A 20,282-nucleotide genomic window follows, 5' to 3' on the forward strand; every position below is an offset into this window, starting at 1 on the left:
TCACTACTTTGGAAGTCAAATAAAGTGTCACATTCGTTGTCATGTGTAAAGCCTCGCACAACCTGTGCATAGGTCAAAGTTCTTGAAGCAGGCAGCAAAGGCGATGATTTTACAGTAAGAGCTGAGTGTTTAACTTCAACATTTGAAGAGTAGGAATCTGGTGAATCTGGTCTGTTGTCTTCAAACATTTGTGCAAGACAAGATTCTAAATCATCATTATCGGACATTGTTGAAAGAGGTGACGTGGGCCTTTTTTCAGAATATTGCAAGTAGTAGTTACAATGTTGACTGATTGTTGGACTTAACATCATGGAAGAAGAATGAGGACATTGATGAACTGACACCACAGATTCTGGGGAGGATGCTCTAAAGTCTGCCAGCCAACTGTTCAAGAGTGAAAAGTCCAAACCAGGAGACACAAACTCTGGAGACAACGCTCTATTATCTGACAACAGATCCAGACTAAAATCAGATGAATGTGACTGAGAGGACACTGGTCTGATCTCATCAAACATAATTTCCAGACGCAAATCAGAATCTTCCCAGTCTGAAAATGCTGATTCTGGTGTAACCGACCTTTGCCCTAACAATTCCGCATTACATTCATTATGGGGACATCTGAACTGAGGAACAGGTGAGTCCGGAGAGAGCGGCCTAAATTCACCTTCAGACTCCAGCGATTCAGGAGACTGTGGCCTTAATTCCGCCACCCACTCGTCTAGAAGATAAAGGGTATGTTCTGTATCAGATGCTTCTGATGGCGAAGATGCAGAAGGCATAGTTCTCAAGTCACTACTTTGGAAGTCAAATAAAGTGTCACATTCGTTGTCATGTGTAAAGCCTCGCACAACCTGTGCATAGGTCAAAGTTCTTGAAGCAGGCAGCAAAGGCGATGATTTTACAGTAAGAGCTGAGTGTTTAACTTCAACATTTGAAGAGTAGGAATCTGGTGAATCTGGTCTGTTGTCTTCAAACATTTGTGCAAGACAAGATTCTAAATCATCATTATCGGACATTGTTGAAAGAGGTGACGTGGGCCTTTTTTCAGAATATTGCAAGTAGTAGTTACAATGTTGACTGATTGTTGGACTTAACATCATGGAAGAAGAATGAGGACATTGATGAACTGACACCACAGATTCTGGGGAGGATGCTCTAAAGTCTGCCAGCCAACTGTTCAAGAGTGAAAAGTCCAAACCAGGAGACACAAACTCTGGAGACAACGCTCTATTATCTGACAACAGATCCAGACTAAAATCAGATGAATGTGACTGAGAGGACACTGGTCTGATCTCATCAAACATAATTTCCAGACACAAATGAGAATCTTCCCAGTCCGAAAATGCTGATTCTGGTGTAACCGACCTTTGCCCTAACAATTCCGCATTACATTCATTATGGGGACATCTGAACTGAGGAACAGGTGAGTCCGGAGAGAGTGGCCTAAATTCACCTTCAGACTCCAGCGATTCAGGAGACTGTGGCCTTAATTCCACCACCCACTCGTCTAGAAGATAAAGGGTATGTTCTGTATCAGATGCTTCTGATGGCGAAGATGCAGAAGGCATAGTTCTCAAGTCACTACTTTGGAAGTCAAATAAAGTGTCACATTCGTTGTCATGTGTAAAGCCTCGCACAACCTGTGCATAGGTCAAAGTTCTTGAAGCAGGCAGCAAAGGCGATGATTTTACAGTAAGAGCTGAGTGTTTAACTTCAACATTTAAAGAATAGGAATCTGGTGAATCTGGTCTGTTGTCTTCAAACATTTGTGCAAGACAAGATTCTAAATCATCATTATCGGACATTGTTGAAAGAGGTGACGTGGGCCTTTTTTCAGAATATTGCAAGTAATAGTTACAATGTTGACTGATTGTTGGACTTAACATCAGGGAAGAAGAATGAGGACATTGATGAACTGACACCACAGATTCTGGGGAGGATGCTCTAAAGTCTGCCAGCCAACTGTTCAAGAGTGAAAAGTCCAAACCAGGAGACACAAACTCTGGAGACAATGCTCTATTATCTGACAACAGATCCAAACTAAAATCAGATGAATGTGACTGAGAGGACACTGGTCTGATCTCATCAAACATAATTTCCAGACGCAAATCAGAATCTTCCCAGTCTGAAAATGCTGATTCTGGTGTAACCGACCTTTGCCCTAACAATTCCGCATTACATTCATTATGGGGACATCTGAACTGAGGAACAGGTGAGTCCGGAGAGAGCGGCCTAAATTCACCTTCAGACTCCAGCGATTCAGGAGACTGTGGCCTTAATTCCGCCACCCACTCGTCTAGAAGATAAAGGGTATGTTCTGTATCAGATGCTTCTGATAGCGAAGATGCAGAAGGCATAGTTCTCAAGTCACTACTTTGGAAGTCAAATAAAGTGTCACATTCGTTGTCATGTGTAAAGCCTCGCACAACCTGTGCATAGGTCAAAGTTCTTGAAGCAGGCAGCAAAGGCGATGATTTTACAGTAAGAGCTGAGTGTTTAACTTCAACATTTGAAGAGTAGGAATCTGGTGAATCTGGTCTGTTGTCTTCAAACATTTGTGCAAGACAAGATTCTAAATCATCATTATCGGACATTGTTGAAAGAGGTGATGTGGGCCTATTTTCAGAATATTGCAAGTAGTAGTTACAATGTTGACTGATTGTTGGACTTAACATCAGGGAAGAAGAATGAGGACATTGATGAACTGACACCAAAGATTCTGGGGAGGATGATCTAAAGTCTGCCAGCCAACTGTTCAAGAGTGAAAAGTCCAAACCAGGAGACACAAACTCTGGAGACAATGCTCTATTATCTGACAACAGATCCAGACTAAAATCAGATGAATGTGACTGAGAGGACACTGGTCTGATCTCATCAAACATAATTTCCAGACGCAAATCAGAATCTTCCCAGTCTGAAAATGCTGATTCTGGTGTAACTGACCGTTGCCCTAACAATTCCGCATTACATTCATTATGGGGACATCTGAACTGAGGAACAGGTGAGTCCGGAGAGAGCGGCCTAAATTCACCTTCAGACTCTAGTGATTCAGGAGACTGGGGCTTTAATTCCACCACCCACTCGTCTAGAAAACAAAGGGTATGTTCTGTATCAGATGCTTCTGATGGCGAAGACGCAGAAGGCATAGTTCTCAAGTCACTAATTTGGAAGTCAAATAAAGTGTCACATTCGTTGTCATGTGTAAAGCCTCGCACAACCTGTGCATAGGTCAAAGGTCTTGAAGCAGGCCTTAGCAATTCTTCATTGTACTCATTATGGGGACATCTGAACTGAGTAACAGGTGAGTCAGGAGAGAGAGGACTAAATTCATCATCAGACTCCAATGATTCAGGAGATTTTGGCCGCAATCTTAGGCATGATTTTACATTAAAAGCTGAGCGTGTAAGTTCAATATCTGAAGAATAGAAATCTTTTGAATTTTTTTTGTTATCCTCAAAAACTTGTGTAGGTACTGTTCTCAAGTCACTGATAAGGGTTAACTCCTTTTCAGTTAGAGTGCATACGGTCCCCAAACTTTTTGTATCTTCAGGAAATACATAATCCCTCTGTTTTCCTAGCGATGTATGTGAAATTTTCAAACATGGCCTTAGTGCTTCCTTCTCAGTTGTGAATAATGCATACTGACAGTCTTTGTTTACAGTTTCATTTAAGGGTTTTTTTGTGTTAGAGAATTGAGTTATCGTTGGAAAGTCCAAAATGTATTTTGGTCTCTCCACTAAGTCAAACACAAGTGGTTGGGCTAAAGATATTTTTTGCAAGTTGTCACAAGTTTCAAGTTTTTGGTGTTGGTCTTTGGTAGGTGATAATTCTTTCACCGAAGTCAAATTTATAGTCTCTTTCATTTCATTGTATTCTGGAGCCAATTTTGGCTTTGTTGTTAAATCTTCAACTGACTTCCCTGGTAATGAATTATTTTCTAAAGATTCTGCTTCCAGCTTTGAAAACCAGTAATCAAGGTAAGATTGACTCCTTTCCTCTCTTAATTTTTGGACTCCAGAAACTAGTGGCTTAAATTGAAATGACTCTTCTTCTTTAGCTGAACAGCCCAAGTCTTCAGTGTCAATGATTTTGACTTCTACACATGTAAGAGTAGATGAATCCATAATTGGTATTTCTCGTCCTTTCATGTGACATATCAATGAATCTGATGCATCTGTGGTTTTATCATCTCGCCATTGATTAAGATGAGATGAGCAATTCTTTATAGTATATTGCTTGACATCACATGCATTATGTTGGTGCTGTGAAGCAGAAAAATGTGGTGGAAGATAAACTGATGTGGCAGATTGCTGGGGGATAGACTGAGGGCAATCACAATCTACATAGTCCTCCATCAAAGGGCTACTTTGACCTGCTTCCTTTACACTGAATTTTTGGTAAGAAGTTGGCATCAGGGATGGTGAGGATGGATTTTCTCCTGAATACTGTAAATAATAATGACAGTGTTGATTCATTAGCTGTGTGCGAATTGGCTGTGACAGCAATAGTTCAAGAAATGAAAAACTGCACTGAGAAGTTTGCGATTGTGGGGAAGATGGTCGGCAATCCCTATCTGTAGATAAATAGTCATGAATAGCTGCACACAAGTCAGGTGAAGATATTCCTTTGTGAACTGAAAGATCATATTCATTTTCTACTATCACAGGTGAGAATGTTCTGGATTCTTTCTTTAAATGTTCACCCTCATGTCTTGGACTATATTTAGAGATTAGATAGTCATTCGATACTGGTCTAGAGTGTGAAATTACAGGAACAAAAGCCTTTGACCCAAAAAGCAGTTTGTGGTCGTAACTACATGACTCACAGGTGTTATATTCATTTTCAGTGAAGTTGTTTGTAACTTCTGGAGAACTACATCTCTCAGACATAACAGAGAGTGCATAGGTCTCATCAAATATACTTGAAAAGTCTGGAGGTAATACTCTTTCCCCACCCTGAGGAGAGTCAGGTGACATTGCTCTATAATCACTAACTGACATGACAGATTCGGGGGATGACAATCTAGGTACAGATTCATTTAACATCCATGCATCTGGAAGGAAGTGACCACTTTCATTAGCGGGAGAAAGGGAGCCACACTGCTCTTCAGATGCTAAAGAATCAGGGGTCAATCGGCTGCAGTCTATAAAAGTGGAAGGTAATGTGATACCACACTCAGGTGTTTGTAGTGTGAGATAAGTGACAGGCTGGAAATAGTGGAAAGACAAATTCTCTGGCTCAGTAATGCAGGACCTGTTTGCTGCTGCTACAACATTGTTACTGTTTGGAGTAGTAGAATAACAATTACAGATCATCTCAGTTGAGTCACAAGCCATACAATGAGGGCGACAGGTTGTCTGACTGCATGGCATCATTGTCTGTATGCCATTTTTAAATGGATTCACGTTGCTGGACTTAGCTGTTGCAATATTGAGTTCAGTTGCCTGCATATCAGCATTGTCATCAATGAAGGGCAAGTTTTCCAGAATGACTTCACTATATACATTGCACTTTGTTATTTCTTCTTTGCTTAACTTGAAGGGTTTGGTGTCCATGTCCACACCTGAAACCTGTGTGGTCTTGTCATGACTATAGAGTACTCTCTTGAACTGGGCTGTGATCTCACTAGAACTGGCTGGATCTCTACTGCAAAACAAGGGTGCACAATGTAATTCATTACAAAGCTTACTGATATCAGTTTCAATTTTGTCTGACTCTGACAGCCTCAGAGTAAAGTCTCTGACAGAAAAAGATGAGTGAGATGAGTGAATTTCACAGGATTGACCTTGCTTGTCTTCATAACCACAGTGCTCTAGGCTTTGACCATCTTTGACTTGAGCTCCACCTTGGAAAGAGCTGATGAAATGAGCTTCCTGGTCTTTCACTTTGGGGTCATAAACCTGAGTTGCTTGGCTCCCAAATGCAGCTTCTTTTGAAGTAGGCTGCATACTTACTTGCTCATCTAAGTTGTCTTGACTTGATTCACGTGTAATTACATTCTCAGAGGTCCACAAGTTAGGATTCAACTCACTGCAGAACAAAAAGAAAGATAGGTCACAAAATCTGACTTTGATGATAAATGTGCATCTCAGAGTCCTAATCTGACAAGCTAAAAGGGAAACACACCCAAAGAACTGCACCCACTATATGACACAAAGAACAGCCTGAAGCAGGATAGGACACTGTTCTGTTTCCTGAGGACAACTTGGTGGGAAACATTAGGCTTGAGAAAAGGAGTAGTTTGATCTGACATTGTGTTGCACTGCCAGTGCATTTTGCAGAGTCAGGAATATTTTCAAATGAATAACTTACTGCGGGATTTCAAGCTCCTCCAATAGGTCACCATGCATGCTCTCCGAATGGATCTGTCCAGCAGGCTCTGCCCACGAAGGAATATCCAGTAGGGAAGCGACTGAGAGGTCCTCTTCTGAAACAGCTGGGGGTGGTCTGCGATCTGACTCCCCTTTTCTCACGACTCTGGGGCTATCTGCATCCTCTTGGACTGAAGATAAGGCTACTGACACTAAAAATAACATATATATGTATATATATGAATGAACGTAAACACACAGGGAGCTTGGTGTAAGGTAGGGTGTTCAGTGTGCTAAGAAGTACAACTACCTTCACTGTGATCCAGTGTCTTCTCTATCTCTGCATAAGTTCTAGATGTTTGCTCTTGAACTGACTTGTTCATCTGGGTTTCAATAAGATGAACAATGTCCATGCGGTTGATCTTAGTCAGCCTCTTAATCAGACAGTCCTCTGTGGAAGAATCAATAATTTATTAATAGATGACTAGAAGACATTCATTTCTATTACGTAAAAACTGAAAATAAAACATTTGTATTCAATCAGCGATTTGAATATGGGTCTACCAAATGCACAAATAATTTCATAAAGGCATATCTGGCAGGACAAAATGTTATGGACCTGTGGCGTGTTTTCCCTCACGTTCAACCCAGCGCTGCAGTAAAGCATGGCTCTGCTCTTGCAGGGAATTAGGATTCTCTGTTCTCACTAGCTGAATATCATCTTCACTGAATTCCAGTTCTCTTGCAAGTTCTTGAGAGGTGGAGAACAAATCAAATAACAAAAGGGTTGAATTATGTATAATATCATCTAATCCTGATGATGAATAGTTGAGTTAAAGTTAAAATAACATTTGAAAAATGCAGTAAATACAGCCTCTACCTAAAATACAGCCTCTTCCTAAAGTACATTGCGTATTTAAAATTTAAAATATAAAACTTAAAATTAATTGCATAATTTGACAGCTTACCAGTCCAGCTGAAGCCAAGAAGATCTGAAATGATAGCTAATGTCTCCTCTTTCCTGTCAGCATCTTCCTGCCAATCGACTAAAAAAAATGCCAACATAGCCAAACATTAAATGTTAACAACTCCTGAAGTGAAAATATACCGAGTAAAATTTTATTTTACATATTGCAAGTATATGTTATGTGAATGTGTACGTGTAAAATAATATTTCACGAGGATTCTATGCTATAGGCTGTAAAATAAATGTAGATCTGTAATAATGACGTAGATGATAACATAAAGGCTGAAATTTGATACGAATTAATGTTTTCTTACAAATGACTAGTCACGGTCAGCACATCATGCTTTTCAGTCATTAGTGTAAGTAATGTTATAGATCTGCTTTTCCTTATTTTGATAATAGTAAAGCTGGATTATTAGTACAGACAATACTCTCATATAATAATCATTCATTCATCTATAATCAATAAGTCTTCATTGAAACTACTTAGACTATTTCTTTAGCCAACATGGCCATTCAATCTTGAGACTGCATATTCACAAACACAGATGGGAAAGTAACTTACATGCACAACACAAAAATATACACATAGGGGCACACATACTCACATACAAAATACACTAAGCTGTGCAAGGTGGGACCAGACAAGTCACAACATATGAAAGCAATGCAAAATGAGTAATGTTGATATTGTTCTTAGGAGGAGGGAAAAGGCTCTTGCAGCTGAGAGGAAGAGATAAGAATGTAAAAACCCACTTTGAGTCTGGCCATACCTGCCGTACATTCTGAAGTTTGGTCATCGATGACTCTCTGCATCTGAGTTTCCACTGTTTCATTCCAGGCAGGCCTGGATTCAAATACATCCACTGTCTCACAAGACAAATGCTCTGTTGGCTCTACTCTACTGCCATCAGAACCTGAACTATGCGAAGCAGGAATGTCATATGTGAAGATAACAGAATCTGGGCTCTTGTGACTAGCGCTACTTATATCATCGGTATCCAAAGAAGGCCTAACAGATGTTTCTATAGTCATGGACAGTTGGCTGTCTTTCCTTGGAGAAGAGCATGTCGAGATCATATGAGGTAAAGCTTTTTCTTGTGTCATTACAGTAAGTTTGGAAGGGGAAAGGTCAGTTGTATTAGTGGGCTGACTACCATCAGAATAACTCCTGCTGTCTTTTACAGAGGATTTATTTATGTCACTAGCCTCAGATCTAGTCCTACGGGCCAAGGTGGAACTTTTTTCTTCTCCATGAACTTGAGATATCTGTGTGTCTTTCTTGGCTTTTTTATAATGACCATCTCCCTTAACTGCCGTGGCTGGTTTTGTCAAAGGTGTGGGTGAGTCCTGATTATATGCTGGCATGCTAGGCTGACCAGATGAAAAGGCCATCTCTATGACTGAGCACTGGTCTTCTTCCTCCTCAACGTCATCATCATCATCATCATCATCATCTGAGAAATCATGGCTCTGGTCTGAGTAGAATGAATGAGCGACTGTGGATATGTCTGATTGAAGATCGGCTATGGTAGAGTCTAGATAGCTTAGACCGAGACTTTCAAGGCTTTTATTGTCTAAAGCAGAGCTAGAGCTGGCACATTGAACTTTAGTAAGTGGCTTCTCAAGTTGTGATTTTCCACTTGTAGCTACGATGACAGTTTCAGAATTGGGACTAGATGCTTTGTCACTGGTACCCTGAGTCAAATATGAATTTGGGGTTTCTTGATGGGTTACATCTGAGACATAATCATTCATCTGTAAAGTTAAAGACTTTGATTGAGAGTGTTCAGTCTCTTCTGGGACAACTTCATCAACTGGATGTTTCCCAATATGAAAAAATGCATATGCTTCCCTTTCTTCATCGAGGCTTCTTGTCATGTCAATAGCTCCACCTCTGGTCATTTCAAATAGCTTTCCCTCTTGAAACTGAAATGGATCAGGGGTTTTTTCATCACCTGGTGTTTTATCTGGTGTTTTTCTGTCCTCTGAAATGCAAAGACCCTCACACTCTACAACAAATTCTCCTTCTTTAGTACACACCGTAGTCTGAGGTTGGCTGACTGAAGCTGAACCGATTGTAAATGGTGATCCAACTTCTTTGTCATCATTTAAATGATGTTCATCTGAGCCAGAAAAAGGAATGTCAGTGACTGCACCTCCAATAGTGTCTTTATCTTTGTGTGGCACAGAGTACTCACATTCTTGTTCAGGTTCATCTGGAGTTGCAGTTAAACACAGTGAACTGTCAACTGAGTGAGTACTTTTAGGATCTGACTGAGTTTCTTCCTTCTTATTAAAAGTAATATTCAGTGCCTCCTTTTGTCTGTGAATGCTTTCTGTCACACATTTCTCTGTTATTTTCTCTATTGCATCTTGTGGGACAGACTGTGAAACCGGGCCAGATTTAAGATCAACCTCACCATTTTCATGACCATTTGTTTCTGATAGTACAATAGCATCAAAAGATTTTTCTATCCGCAGTTTAGACTCCTGTTCCATCTCCTCAAATGTTTTGATCTTTGCAGCCATTTTAAACATCTCCTCTTCTGGTGTTAACTGTTTATTGGTGCCATCAACCGCCCTTTCTTCTGTGTCAAAACAGCCTTGCCTTACAAACATGTGAAGACTCTCACCATGAGCTACTCTCTTTGTGGATTCAGAATATTTGTCTTCTTTATTTTCACTGTGTATTTCAGTTGTCTCAAGATTGTTATCATGCTCAACATGCTCACATTCATCTGAGTAAATATTTTTCTCATAAGCAAAACATGCTCTGAGCTGGGAAGCATAATCTTCATATACAGCAGTCTTTGCTGGGATCTTAACATCTGCATTGTTTGACTGAGTAGGACTTCCCTCAAGAGAGTCTGGACAAGGAGATTCTTTGGTAGGGCTTGGTTCAATTGAATCAGGGGATTTCTGTGACGATTTATCCTCCACAAGAGGGCTAGCTTCTAGTGAATCTCGATGACATGACTCATTAGCTGGGTCATCAAATACAACAGTGTTTAGATTTTCTAAATCAGCCGGTCGCTGTAGTGTGTTAAAACTACTTGGTACTTGAAAAAGAACAGAATCAGAGACAGCAACACTAACATCTTCATGGTCACTTTTATAGTCATGTGCATCCACCATCCATTCCGTTTTAATTTCCTCAGATGAAAAACTCTTCAGGCCTTCATCTTCTTTAGAACATGTGTGCCAACCACTTTCTAAAGGTTGTTTTTTAGTGATATCCAGGCTGTCAAAAATTGTATCTCCTGGTGACATCATTTTATGTTCAGGAGATAAGGCATGAGTTTCTTGTTTGAAATCCTTTATTGCTATAACTTGCTTGTAGCTCTCATGGACTAGTTCCTCTTCTGGTTCAGATTGCACTACTGCTGACTTTTCCTGAAGATGCTGATCTAAGTCATGACTAAGAACTGATAGCATGCCAGACATATTTTTCCCAGTTGTAGATGGCTGGTGGTGCGCCTTTCTCTCTATGCAAATTTCTTGGAATGGAGTTTCTACCACTGAACTTAGTATTTCTCTGCCTACCATTACATCAGTCTGCAGCTCTTCGATTTCTTCTTCTGCTATTTTGACCTGTAAATCATTACTTTTTATGGTAGTTTGTTCACATCTCTCATGGACTACATCCTCTTCTGGTTCAGATTGCACTACCACAGACTTTTCCTCAAGATGTTGATCTAAGTCACTGCTAAGAAGTGACAACATGCCAGACATATTTTTTTCAGATGTAGATTGCTGGTGGTGTGCCTTTGTCTCTATGCAAACTTCTTGGAATGGAGTTTCCAACACTGATTCTCTGTCTCCAATTACATTTGTCTGAAGCTCTTCATTTGCCTCTTCTGCTATTTTGACCTGTAAATCATTATTTTTCACAGTAGTTTGTTCACATCTCTCATGGACTACAACCTCTTCTGGTTCAGATTGCACTACCACAGACTTTTCCTCAAGATGTTGATCTAAGTCACTGCTAAGAAGTGACAACATGCCAGACATATTTTTTTCAGATGTAGATTGCTGGTGGTGTGCCTTTGTCTCTATGCAAACTTCTTGGAATGGAGTTTCCAACACTGATTCTCTGTCTCCAATTACATTTGTCTGAAGCTCTTCATTTGCCTCTTCTGCTATTTTGACCTGTAAATCATTATTTTTCACAGTAGTTTGTTCACATCTCTCATGGACTACAACCTCTTCTGGTTCAGATTGCACTACCACAGACTTTTCCTGAAGATGCTGATCTAAGTCATGACTAAGAAGTGACAACATGCCAGACATATTTTTTTCAGATGTAGATTGCTGGTGATGCACATTTGTCTCTATGCAAACGTCTTGGAATGACGTTTCCAAAGCTGATTCTCTGTTTCCAATTACATCTGTCTGAAGCTCTTCCTTTGATTCTCCCTCTATTTTGCCCCCCAAATTATCACGTGTCAATATGACTTGTTGAAACCTCTCATGGACTAGCTCTTCCTGTGGCTGGGATTGTATTGTCACTGACTTTTCGTTGAGATGCTGAACTAGGTCACTGCTAAGAAGTGATACCATACCTGACATATTCTTCTCAGTAGTAGACTTTGGTTGTTCTAAATTTCTCTCAATGCAAGTTTCTTGAAATGGAGTCTCTGATATAGAACATGGTGTTAGTTCTTTTACTTCAGCCACATCAATCTGTGTCTGGTCATGCATCTGTGCACCTATCTCATCCTCCATATCAGCACTCGAAGACTGATGTATTTTGGTTTGAATAACTTGCTGAAAATTCTCCTGAACAACAACCTCCTCTGTAGGCTCACTTTTCACTGGCTTGTCCTTGAGGTACTGATCCAAGTCACTGTTCAGCAGGGATAGCATGCCTGACATCTCCTTTGGTTCTGTAGATGGATCGTATGATTGTTGATATTGTACCTTTTTTTCAAGGCAAACTTCCTGGAATGGAGTCTCACTTGCCAAAGTTGGCATGATTTCTTTCTCTCTAATTACATCAGTGTGCAGGTTTTTATTTGCCTCACCGTCTATTTTGTCCTGTAAATCATTACTGGACAATATAATTTGTTCACATCTCTCGTGGACTAGATGTTCTTCTGGTTCAGATTGCATTGCCACAGACTTTTCCTCAAGATGTTGATCTAAGTCATGACTCAGAAGTGATAGCATGCCAGACATATTTTTCTCAGATGCAGATGGCTGGTGCTGTGACTTTCTCTCTATGTAAATTTCTTGGATTGAAGTTTCCACCATTGAACTTGGTGTTAGTTCTCTGCCTCCACTTACATCTGTCTGAAGGTCTTCACTTGGTTCTCCCCTTATCATGTCTATTGAAATATCACTTGTCAATATGACTTGTTGGAACCTCTCATGGACTAGCTCTTCCTGTGGCTGGGATTGTATTGTCACTGACTTTTCGTTGAGATGTTGAACTAGGTCACTGCTAAGAAGTGATACCATACCTGACATATTCTTCTCAGTTGTAAACTGTTGTTGGTTTAAGTTTCTCTGAATGCAAGTTTCTTGAAATGGAGTCTCTGATATAGAACATGGTGTTAGTTCTTTTACTTCAGCCACATTAATCGGTGTCTGTTCATCTGTCTGTGCATTCATCTCATCCTCCATATCAGCACTAGAAGACTGATGTATTTTGGTGTGAATAACTTGTTCAAAGTTTTCCTGAACAACAACCTCCTCTGCATGCTCACTTTTCACTGGCTTGTCCTTGAGGTACTGATCCAGGTCACTGTTCAGCAGGGATAGCATGCCTGCCATCTCTTTTGGTTTTACGGATTGCTCATATGATTGTTGATGTGCCCTTTTGTCAATGCAAACCTCCTGGAATGGAGTCTCAGTTACTGAAGTTGGCATGAGCTCTTTCTTTCTAATTTCATCAGTCTGTGGGTCTTCAGTTGGCTCCTCCCCTATTTTGACCTGTAAATCATTACTTTTTATTATAATTTGTTCCCATCTCTCACAGACTAGATCTCCTCCTGGTTCAGACTGCATTGCCATTGGCTTTTCCTTCAGGTGTTGATCTAAGTCATGACTCAGAAGTGACAACATGCCAGACATATTTTTCTCAGACGTAGATTGCTGGTGGTGTGCCTTTCTCTCTGTGCAAACCTCCTGGAATGGAGTGTCACTTACCAAAGTTGCTGTGAATTTTTCCTTTCTAATTAAATCAGTCAGCAGCTCTTCATTTGTTTCTTCCCCTATTTTGACCTGTAAATCATTGCTTTTCACTATAGTTTGTTCACATCTCTCATGGACTACATCCTCTTCTGGTTCAGATTGCACTACCACAGACTTTTCCTCAAGATGTTGATATAAGTCACTGCTAAGAAGTGACAACATGCCAGACATATTTTTCTCAGATGTAGATGGCTGGTGGTGTGCCTTTGTCTCTATGCAAACTTCTTGGAATGGAGTTTCCAACACTGAACTTGGTATTTCTCTGTCTCCAATTACATCTGTCTGAAGCTCTTCATTTGGCTCTCCCTTTATTTTGCCCTCCGAATCATCACGTGTCAATATGACTTGTTGGAACCTCTCATGGACTAGCTCTTCTTGTGGTTGGGATTGTATTGTCACTGGCTTTTCTTTGAGATGTTGAACTAGGTCACTGCTAAGAAGTGATATCAGGCCTGACATATTCTTTTCACTTGCAGATTCTTGTTGTTTTATGTTTCTCTCAGTGCAATTTTCTTGAAATGGAGTCTCGCTCACAGGAGTTGGTGTGAGTCCTTTCTCTGTAATTACATTAGTCTGCAGGACTTCATTTTCCTCACCACCTAGTTTGTCCTGTAAATCATTACTTGACAATACAGTTTCTTCATAACTTTCATGGACTAGATCTTCTTCTGGTTCAGATTGTACTGCCATTGGCCTTTCCTGAAGATGTTGATTTAAGTCATTATTGAGAAGTGACAACATGCCAGACATATTTTTCTCAGATGTAGATTGCTTTTCCGTTGAAGACTGTTGTAGGCTTAAGCTTTTCTGAATGCAAGTTTCTTGAAATGGAGTCTCTGATATAGAACATGGTGTTAGTTCTTTTACTTTAGCCACATCAATCTGTGTCTCTTCATCATTAATATCATCCTTCATATCAGCACTAGAAGAATGATGTATTTTGGTGTGAATAACTTGTTCAAAGTTTTCCTGAACAACAACCTCCTCTGCATGCTCACTTTTCACTGGCTTGTCCTTGAGGTACTGATCCAGGTCACTGTTCAGCAGGGATAGCATCCCTGCCATCTCTTTTGGTTTTGCAGATTGCTCATATGATTGCTGATGTACCTTTTTGTCAATGCAAACCTCCTGGAGTGAAGTCTCAGTTACTGAAGTTGGCATGAGTTCTTTCTCTCTAATTACATCAGCCTGACTAGATGTTTTTATCTCTACTTGGATTTGATCTTCCTCTGATGGTATAATGTACATTCCATCTTCTTTAGTAGAGTACGAATGGATTTCATTGCTCAGTCCTGACATGAGTCCTTCAGAACTGTCTCTCTCACCAGTGCTGGAGTGATATGTTGTAATAACACTAGTCTCTGAGGATTTATCAATGCCTTTATGTTTGTGACTCTCAAGATACTTGGGACTTATGTCTTCCTCAAAATAAGTATCAGAATCCTGAGCAAAGCTCTCCTCTTCAGGTGTCTCAAGTTGATGTCTGACATCTGAAGCTGTTTGCTTGAACTGCTGGTACTTTGGACATTCCTCCAGCTCAGCTTTTATGTCTGCACTAAAGTCCTCAGAAGGTCTGCGATCAGGGCTAATCTGTGAATCATCAGATATACTCTTTCTAATAGCCGGTTCTTCGAGTTGCATTATCCTTCTTGATAACTCTGAATCATCACTCCAAGAGCTAACCCTTCCGTCATCTAACTGAATTCCATAAGGATTTTTTACTGTTTCTCCAAAATAAGAAATATCTAACATTTGTTGTGAACTCTCAGGATTCTGTAGAGGGCCAGTTTGGGCCTCTAAATCCTTCATATCTCTCTGCGGTTGGAAAGTTGTGATATTCTGCATTTGGGTTTGCAATTTTGGCTCATTTCTGGGACTGTGTTCACTCCACTTAATGCCTGACTCTGACTCTAGTGCTCCAACTTTACTCTTCAAAGGGTCTTTCTGAGACTCAAATGTTTTCCTCAGCTCCTTCACAGACATGGCATCTTTATGTAACATCTTTGGCCCCTTATTAAGACACAATTGATCACCCTGAAGTGTATCTACAAATATTAGTGACTTTCCATAAGGAATATCTGAAATTATCTGTGATTCCTTTTTGATTAAGGTTACTGGTTGATCAACCAATTCTGCCTGGTCATATTGCTTGGCATCACTCTGTTGATGTACATTTGTGAGGTTCTGACTTTGGATTTGAGTATTTATCTGTTTTGTAGGACTTTGTTCAGTACTCTGTATCTCTGCAGAATCTCCTGAATGGGATATTAATGTTGAAATAGAGGAAGCCACAGGTTTGTGTTCAAAAAGTTCCACTTTAGTTTTTGAGGGGTCTTTTACAGACTGGAATGTTTTCATCAGCTCCTTAACAGACACATTTTGCTTTTCTGAAAACTCTTGCACATCTTGCTGTGGGCTAACAGCATCATACTGAACTGTGTCAGCAAACGTAACTGTCTTTCTCAACAGGGAAATGTCTGAAATTAACTGTGGTTCCGTTTTGATTAAACTTTGTGATTGATCATCTGTGTCTGTCTTTATGATGCCGTGTACATCAGCGTCACTCTTTGAATGGAAAACCGTGGGTCTCTGAGATTGGCTTTGTGATTCTGGCTCCTGTGTAGGACTTTGTTCAGTTGTCTCTCTCTCTTCAGAATCATTAGAATCTAATATCAGTGTTGAATGAGGTCCCACTTTACTTTTTTGATCTTCTTGCCCAGTCTGGAATGTTTTTATCAGATGTTTCACAGAGATTCCCTCCTTCTCTGACAAGTTTGATACTTCTCGCAATGGGCTAACACTTTCATCATCTCGTTGAACAGTATCACTAAATGTAACCATCTTTTCAATATAAACACTGTCTGAAGTGAACTGGGATTCTTTACAGCTGATTAGGTTTGCTGGTTCATCCTTGATGTCTGTTTGATCACCTTTCTTGACACTACTCTGTTGATGGAAAATCGTGGGCCTTTGAGTTTGGATTTGTGATTTTGGCTCCTGTGTAGGTCTTTGTTCTATATCATGCACTGTTTCCGAACCTGGTGATTCAGAAATCCATGTGGAAATACAAGAAGACTGCAAGGATTGGTGTTCAAAAAGCCCAGATTTACTTTTTGACGGGTCCTCCCCAGTTTGGAAAGCTTTCATAAGGTCCTTCACTGACATAGTTTCCTCTAATCTTTCTGTCTGAGATCTAGGTGACTTAGGAACTCTGGGAAGTTCTGGCATAGCTTCCTCCATTTTCTTTGCGGTAATAGAAGATTTTCCATCGTATGTAAAGACTTTAGTATCTTTTTGCACTTCTTCCTCTTCAACTTTGTTCTGTAAAGCTTTTACCCTGTCCTTTATTGATCCTATAGGTGTCTCAACCACCAAAGGAGAAGCTGGTGGCTCGACAACTTGGGTGGATAAAAGGCTACTCTCTTTAAGAATAGTATCACCATCTAAAGACTCCTCAGAGCTCATCCTTTCCAACTCTCCCTCAGAACTGCTACATCCAGAACGCGATCTGTCTCTAAGTTTTTTCCGAATAGGTTTCTTGATATCTGGGGGGTGTTTTTTGTTTGCATGCTTCTCAATGACCTGTTCAAATCCATCTTGGACAAGATCTTCTTGAGAACCACATGTCCTAGCAGATTTCTGGCCAAGGCATTTTTCTGTCTGTGTGGTAGGGGGGGAGAACAATGTGATGTCTCTAACATCTGTGTAAGATCTACTTAAACTTTGTTTCTCAATGTTCTTTATGACTGGCTCTTCAAGGGTATTGGCCCCATAGAGTGAAAATTTATCTTTGATATCATCAATTTGTTGTCCTCTCAGTTTACTAACATTCGTCCGATCGTTAATTTCACCAGCCTTTTCTACTCTGTCTTTGAACTGTTCTACAGTGGCCACAGATTCTCTTTCTTCCGATTTATTAGTTTCAGCTCTTTCTTCATAGATATCTGGAGTAAAGGTAGCAGACATTCTGACATCTTGTGTGTCTGACAGGAGATCTGGGCTCGCAAGGGTTGCAGGGTCAAGAGGTTGATTAGTTCTTAAGGAGAATGTCTCCGTTGATTCAGATTCATCGTCTTCAGTGAAAAATATTTCAGAACCAAAAAGGGTACAGAACATAAGGGACAAATGAAGTGGGGGAGAGAGACATCAGAAAATTGTCATCAAGATAATGCCATCAAAAATCCATCTTCAGTTCACAGAGTTAGAAGATGACAAGGCAGAGAATAAGGAAGTCTCAAAAAGAAGACCAAAGAAGACAAAGTAGTTCCCAGACACTTGAAGAGCGGTAGAGCAGCAACAGCATAAGCAAAGCCAAGAGGTGTAACAAAATGAATAGAATGTAAATAAGTACCATAATAATCTAAATTGTTTGACTATGCATTAAAAATGAATTGCAAGATATACCAAAAACAAGATGAAACAGATAAACCTACATATGGAACAAAGGTACAAGAAGGACTGAAAACAGACAAACAAAACTTCTCAAGATTGTTGCTATTATAGTCATGTTTGCCAACAAATAAACATTTTTTTTAAATAATAAACTTTGAATTAAAAAAATTATAAGGTATTTGAGTGAGTGAAAATATGAGGTAAGCAAAGTAAGAGAATCACTGTTACTTGACTGTTTTAGTCTCTTTTCAATACCTACTAACTGTAAGCAACACAATATATAGAACTGTTAGTTAGTATAAAATACTGTTATATTTAGCATTTACACTCTATTTGATGTGTTCACTATTATTAAATATTATAGCTTACAAGTTGTTACTGCTAGAATCCTATAGTTTTGTGACATGATAGCATATATAGAAAATAAAAATAGTGAGGTAAAACAGTGTAAACCAAATTTAAAATTTGTGTGAATGAGTGAATGAAAGTAACTTAGTACAAAAAAATAATAATAATTTAAAGAAATAAAACAACAAAGGAGAAAGCAGTGGCTAAAGAAAATCATAGAACATGAATTATGTAATAATAAATTGGCTAGTAATCAAGCACAAACAACATGATATTGTTTGTTTTTCTGTGAATAACAATTTTTACACGCAACTCGTACAACTGCTGAGGTTTAACATGAGAAAATATTATGTCAAAAAAATACTTGTTACATAATAAATGTTATTATCATAAAACATAATTATCTGTAAGTTAAGATTAATGTCAAGTACAAATATCTAGAGAATCAAACAATTTTGAGAAGATATATATAAAAAATACTATTTTGACCTTTGTATGAAATTAATAAAAACAAATATAGTGGAAAATTGAAATGATAGGAAAGTCAGTGGAGTTTGGAGTGAGAACATAAAGTATAGCAGCCATAGCATTTCCTCCAGTTACAAACATGTAACTGCATACAATGTTAGTAGTAGTAATTAGTAGTTAGTATATATAACAGGCAAATCTTTTAACTTAATACTTCAAAATATTTATGACCAGCAATCTCAAGTTAATCTTGTGATGCATAAATGCATAACTATCATATAATATACAGGCCCATTACTATTGAAAATAGTTTTTACAATGTCTCAATACATGAATTTCTATCATGCATTTTAGATACTTGGTCTATTGTGACAATATATATAAGAAAACTAACTTCTAATAGAGCACAAATACTAAAATAACAACTTACATTTCTTGTCACTCTTCTCACTCTGAAAAAAAAAAAAAGAAGTCAAATCACAGTAAGCTGCAACCTAATTATACCATCAAGGTTTTTTGCTATAGACTGAAATCAAACAAACTTTATTTACCTCATCATCTCCATCTTGGTCTGAATCAGACTCCTAAATAAAAGAATAAAAATGAGGAGAAATCAGCAATGCGGCAGTTTCAAAGTTAAAGTTAAAATCACCTAGCATACATGATAAAATATTTAAAAGCTGACCTTTGAGTATGATGGAAGGGTGATGTTTAGGTTGCAGATTGCATTGAGATTAAGACTACGGTACGTGCGCGGTTCCTTGGTAAAAGACAATCGACCACATGGCTCCTGTGCTGTGTCTCGAATCTGCTCATATTTGGGGGAAAAATATGTCTCTGACTTGCATATATTTAGATTTGTGAATTTCTGAGTAAAAAAGTAAACATTTTATATATTTTAATAGATTTAAAGTCATACTTTAATAAAGAGGGCCAGTCTGTTCTCTTTGAAGGCATAGAAACTGAACACATGGTGCTGCCCACTCTTGGTAAGAGGCACCAGGTTTCCAAAGCAGTCAGCAAATATAGGTTTCCCCTCTAGTACCTGTATCAGGATATGACAAATCTAAATGTTTCCATGGCTCAAAAGAAACAAAAATTCTTGGACAATATTATTCAATTTCTTTCCAGAAATGAAAAAGAACCAATATTAATAAGAATCAGTCAGTAATAACCTGCGTCTGATTTAAAATCTTTAAATACCCACTTAACCATCATTAATTGACATCGACCTACTTTTCTCAATTACTGTTTAACCCTCGTTAGATAAACCTGTGCACACAATTTGATTTGATTTGCCTTATTTATTCCCCAGTATTACACTGCACCTCAACATCTCGGCTGCGGGCGACTTCAGTGAAGTTTTCTTGCTGTTCCAAGGTTTTGTCCATCTTGTCATCTGTCATGCAAAAACACCGTAGGCGAGCCTCAATGGGGTCAAGTGTCTTAGCAAAAATGACAAACTTAGCCATGTATGGGACACAGATGATTTCTCTGTAGACCTGAGTGCCAAAACCAACAGACTCCTGGATCTGTCTGCAGTCTATCAGCCAGAATCTACAAATGAACGACACTTTTAGGTAAGTATCAACAGGTAA

At 39.1% G+C, this 20,282-nt stretch overlaps 2 protein-coding genes across 2 annotated transcripts in view; both read right to left on the minus strand.

Moving 5' to 3' along the window:
- Positions 1–20,282, minus strand: part of LOC146707859 (uncharacterized) — an 86,542-nt gene that overhangs the window by 26,247 nt on the left and 40,013 nt on the right. Inside the window, exons 33-43 of the mRNA XM_085459438.1 lie at positions 20,013–20,241; positions 19,604–19,729; positions 19,370–19,492; positions 19,236–19,268; positions 19,115–19,136; positions 8,052–17,549; positions 7,280–7,357; positions 6,931–7,062; positions 6,622–6,762; positions 6,313–6,523; positions 5,955–6,030 (exon numbers count right to left, since the gene is read on the minus strand). Coding sequence (XP_085315564.1) covers positions 5,955–6,030; positions 6,313–6,523; positions 6,622–6,762; positions 6,931–7,062; positions 7,280–7,357; positions 8,052–17,549; positions 19,115–19,136; positions 19,236–19,268; positions 19,370–19,492; positions 19,604–19,729; positions 20,013–20,241 — 10,669 coding nt within the window. The remainder of the gene's footprint in view (positions 1–5,954; positions 6,031–6,312; positions 6,524–6,621; positions 6,763–6,930; positions 7,063–7,279; positions 7,358–8,051; positions 17,550–19,114; positions 19,137–19,235; positions 19,269–19,369; positions 19,493–19,603; positions 19,730–20,012; positions 20,242–20,282) is intronic.
- LOC146707861 (uncharacterized) lies at positions 1,097–5,948 on the minus strand. Its single transcript, XM_085460700.1, has 2 exons — positions 1,454–5,948; positions 1,097–1,173 (listed from the first exon to the last, which is right to left on the minus strand). The coding sequence occupies exons 1-2, from the start codon at positions 5,946–5,948 to the stop codon at positions 1,097–1,099; spliced, it is 4,572 nt and encodes a 1,523-aa protein (XP_085316826.1).

This window comes from Copadichromis virginalis, linkage group LG6, assembly GCF_057382275.1.
Source record: "Copadichromis virginalis isolate Kocher_CV1m ecotype Utaka linkage group LG6, C_Virginalis_male_GT1.1, whole genome shotgun sequence".
NCBI classification, from domain to species: domain Eukaryota; kingdom Metazoa; phylum Chordata; class Actinopteri; order Cichliformes; family Cichlidae; genus Copadichromis; species Copadichromis virginalis.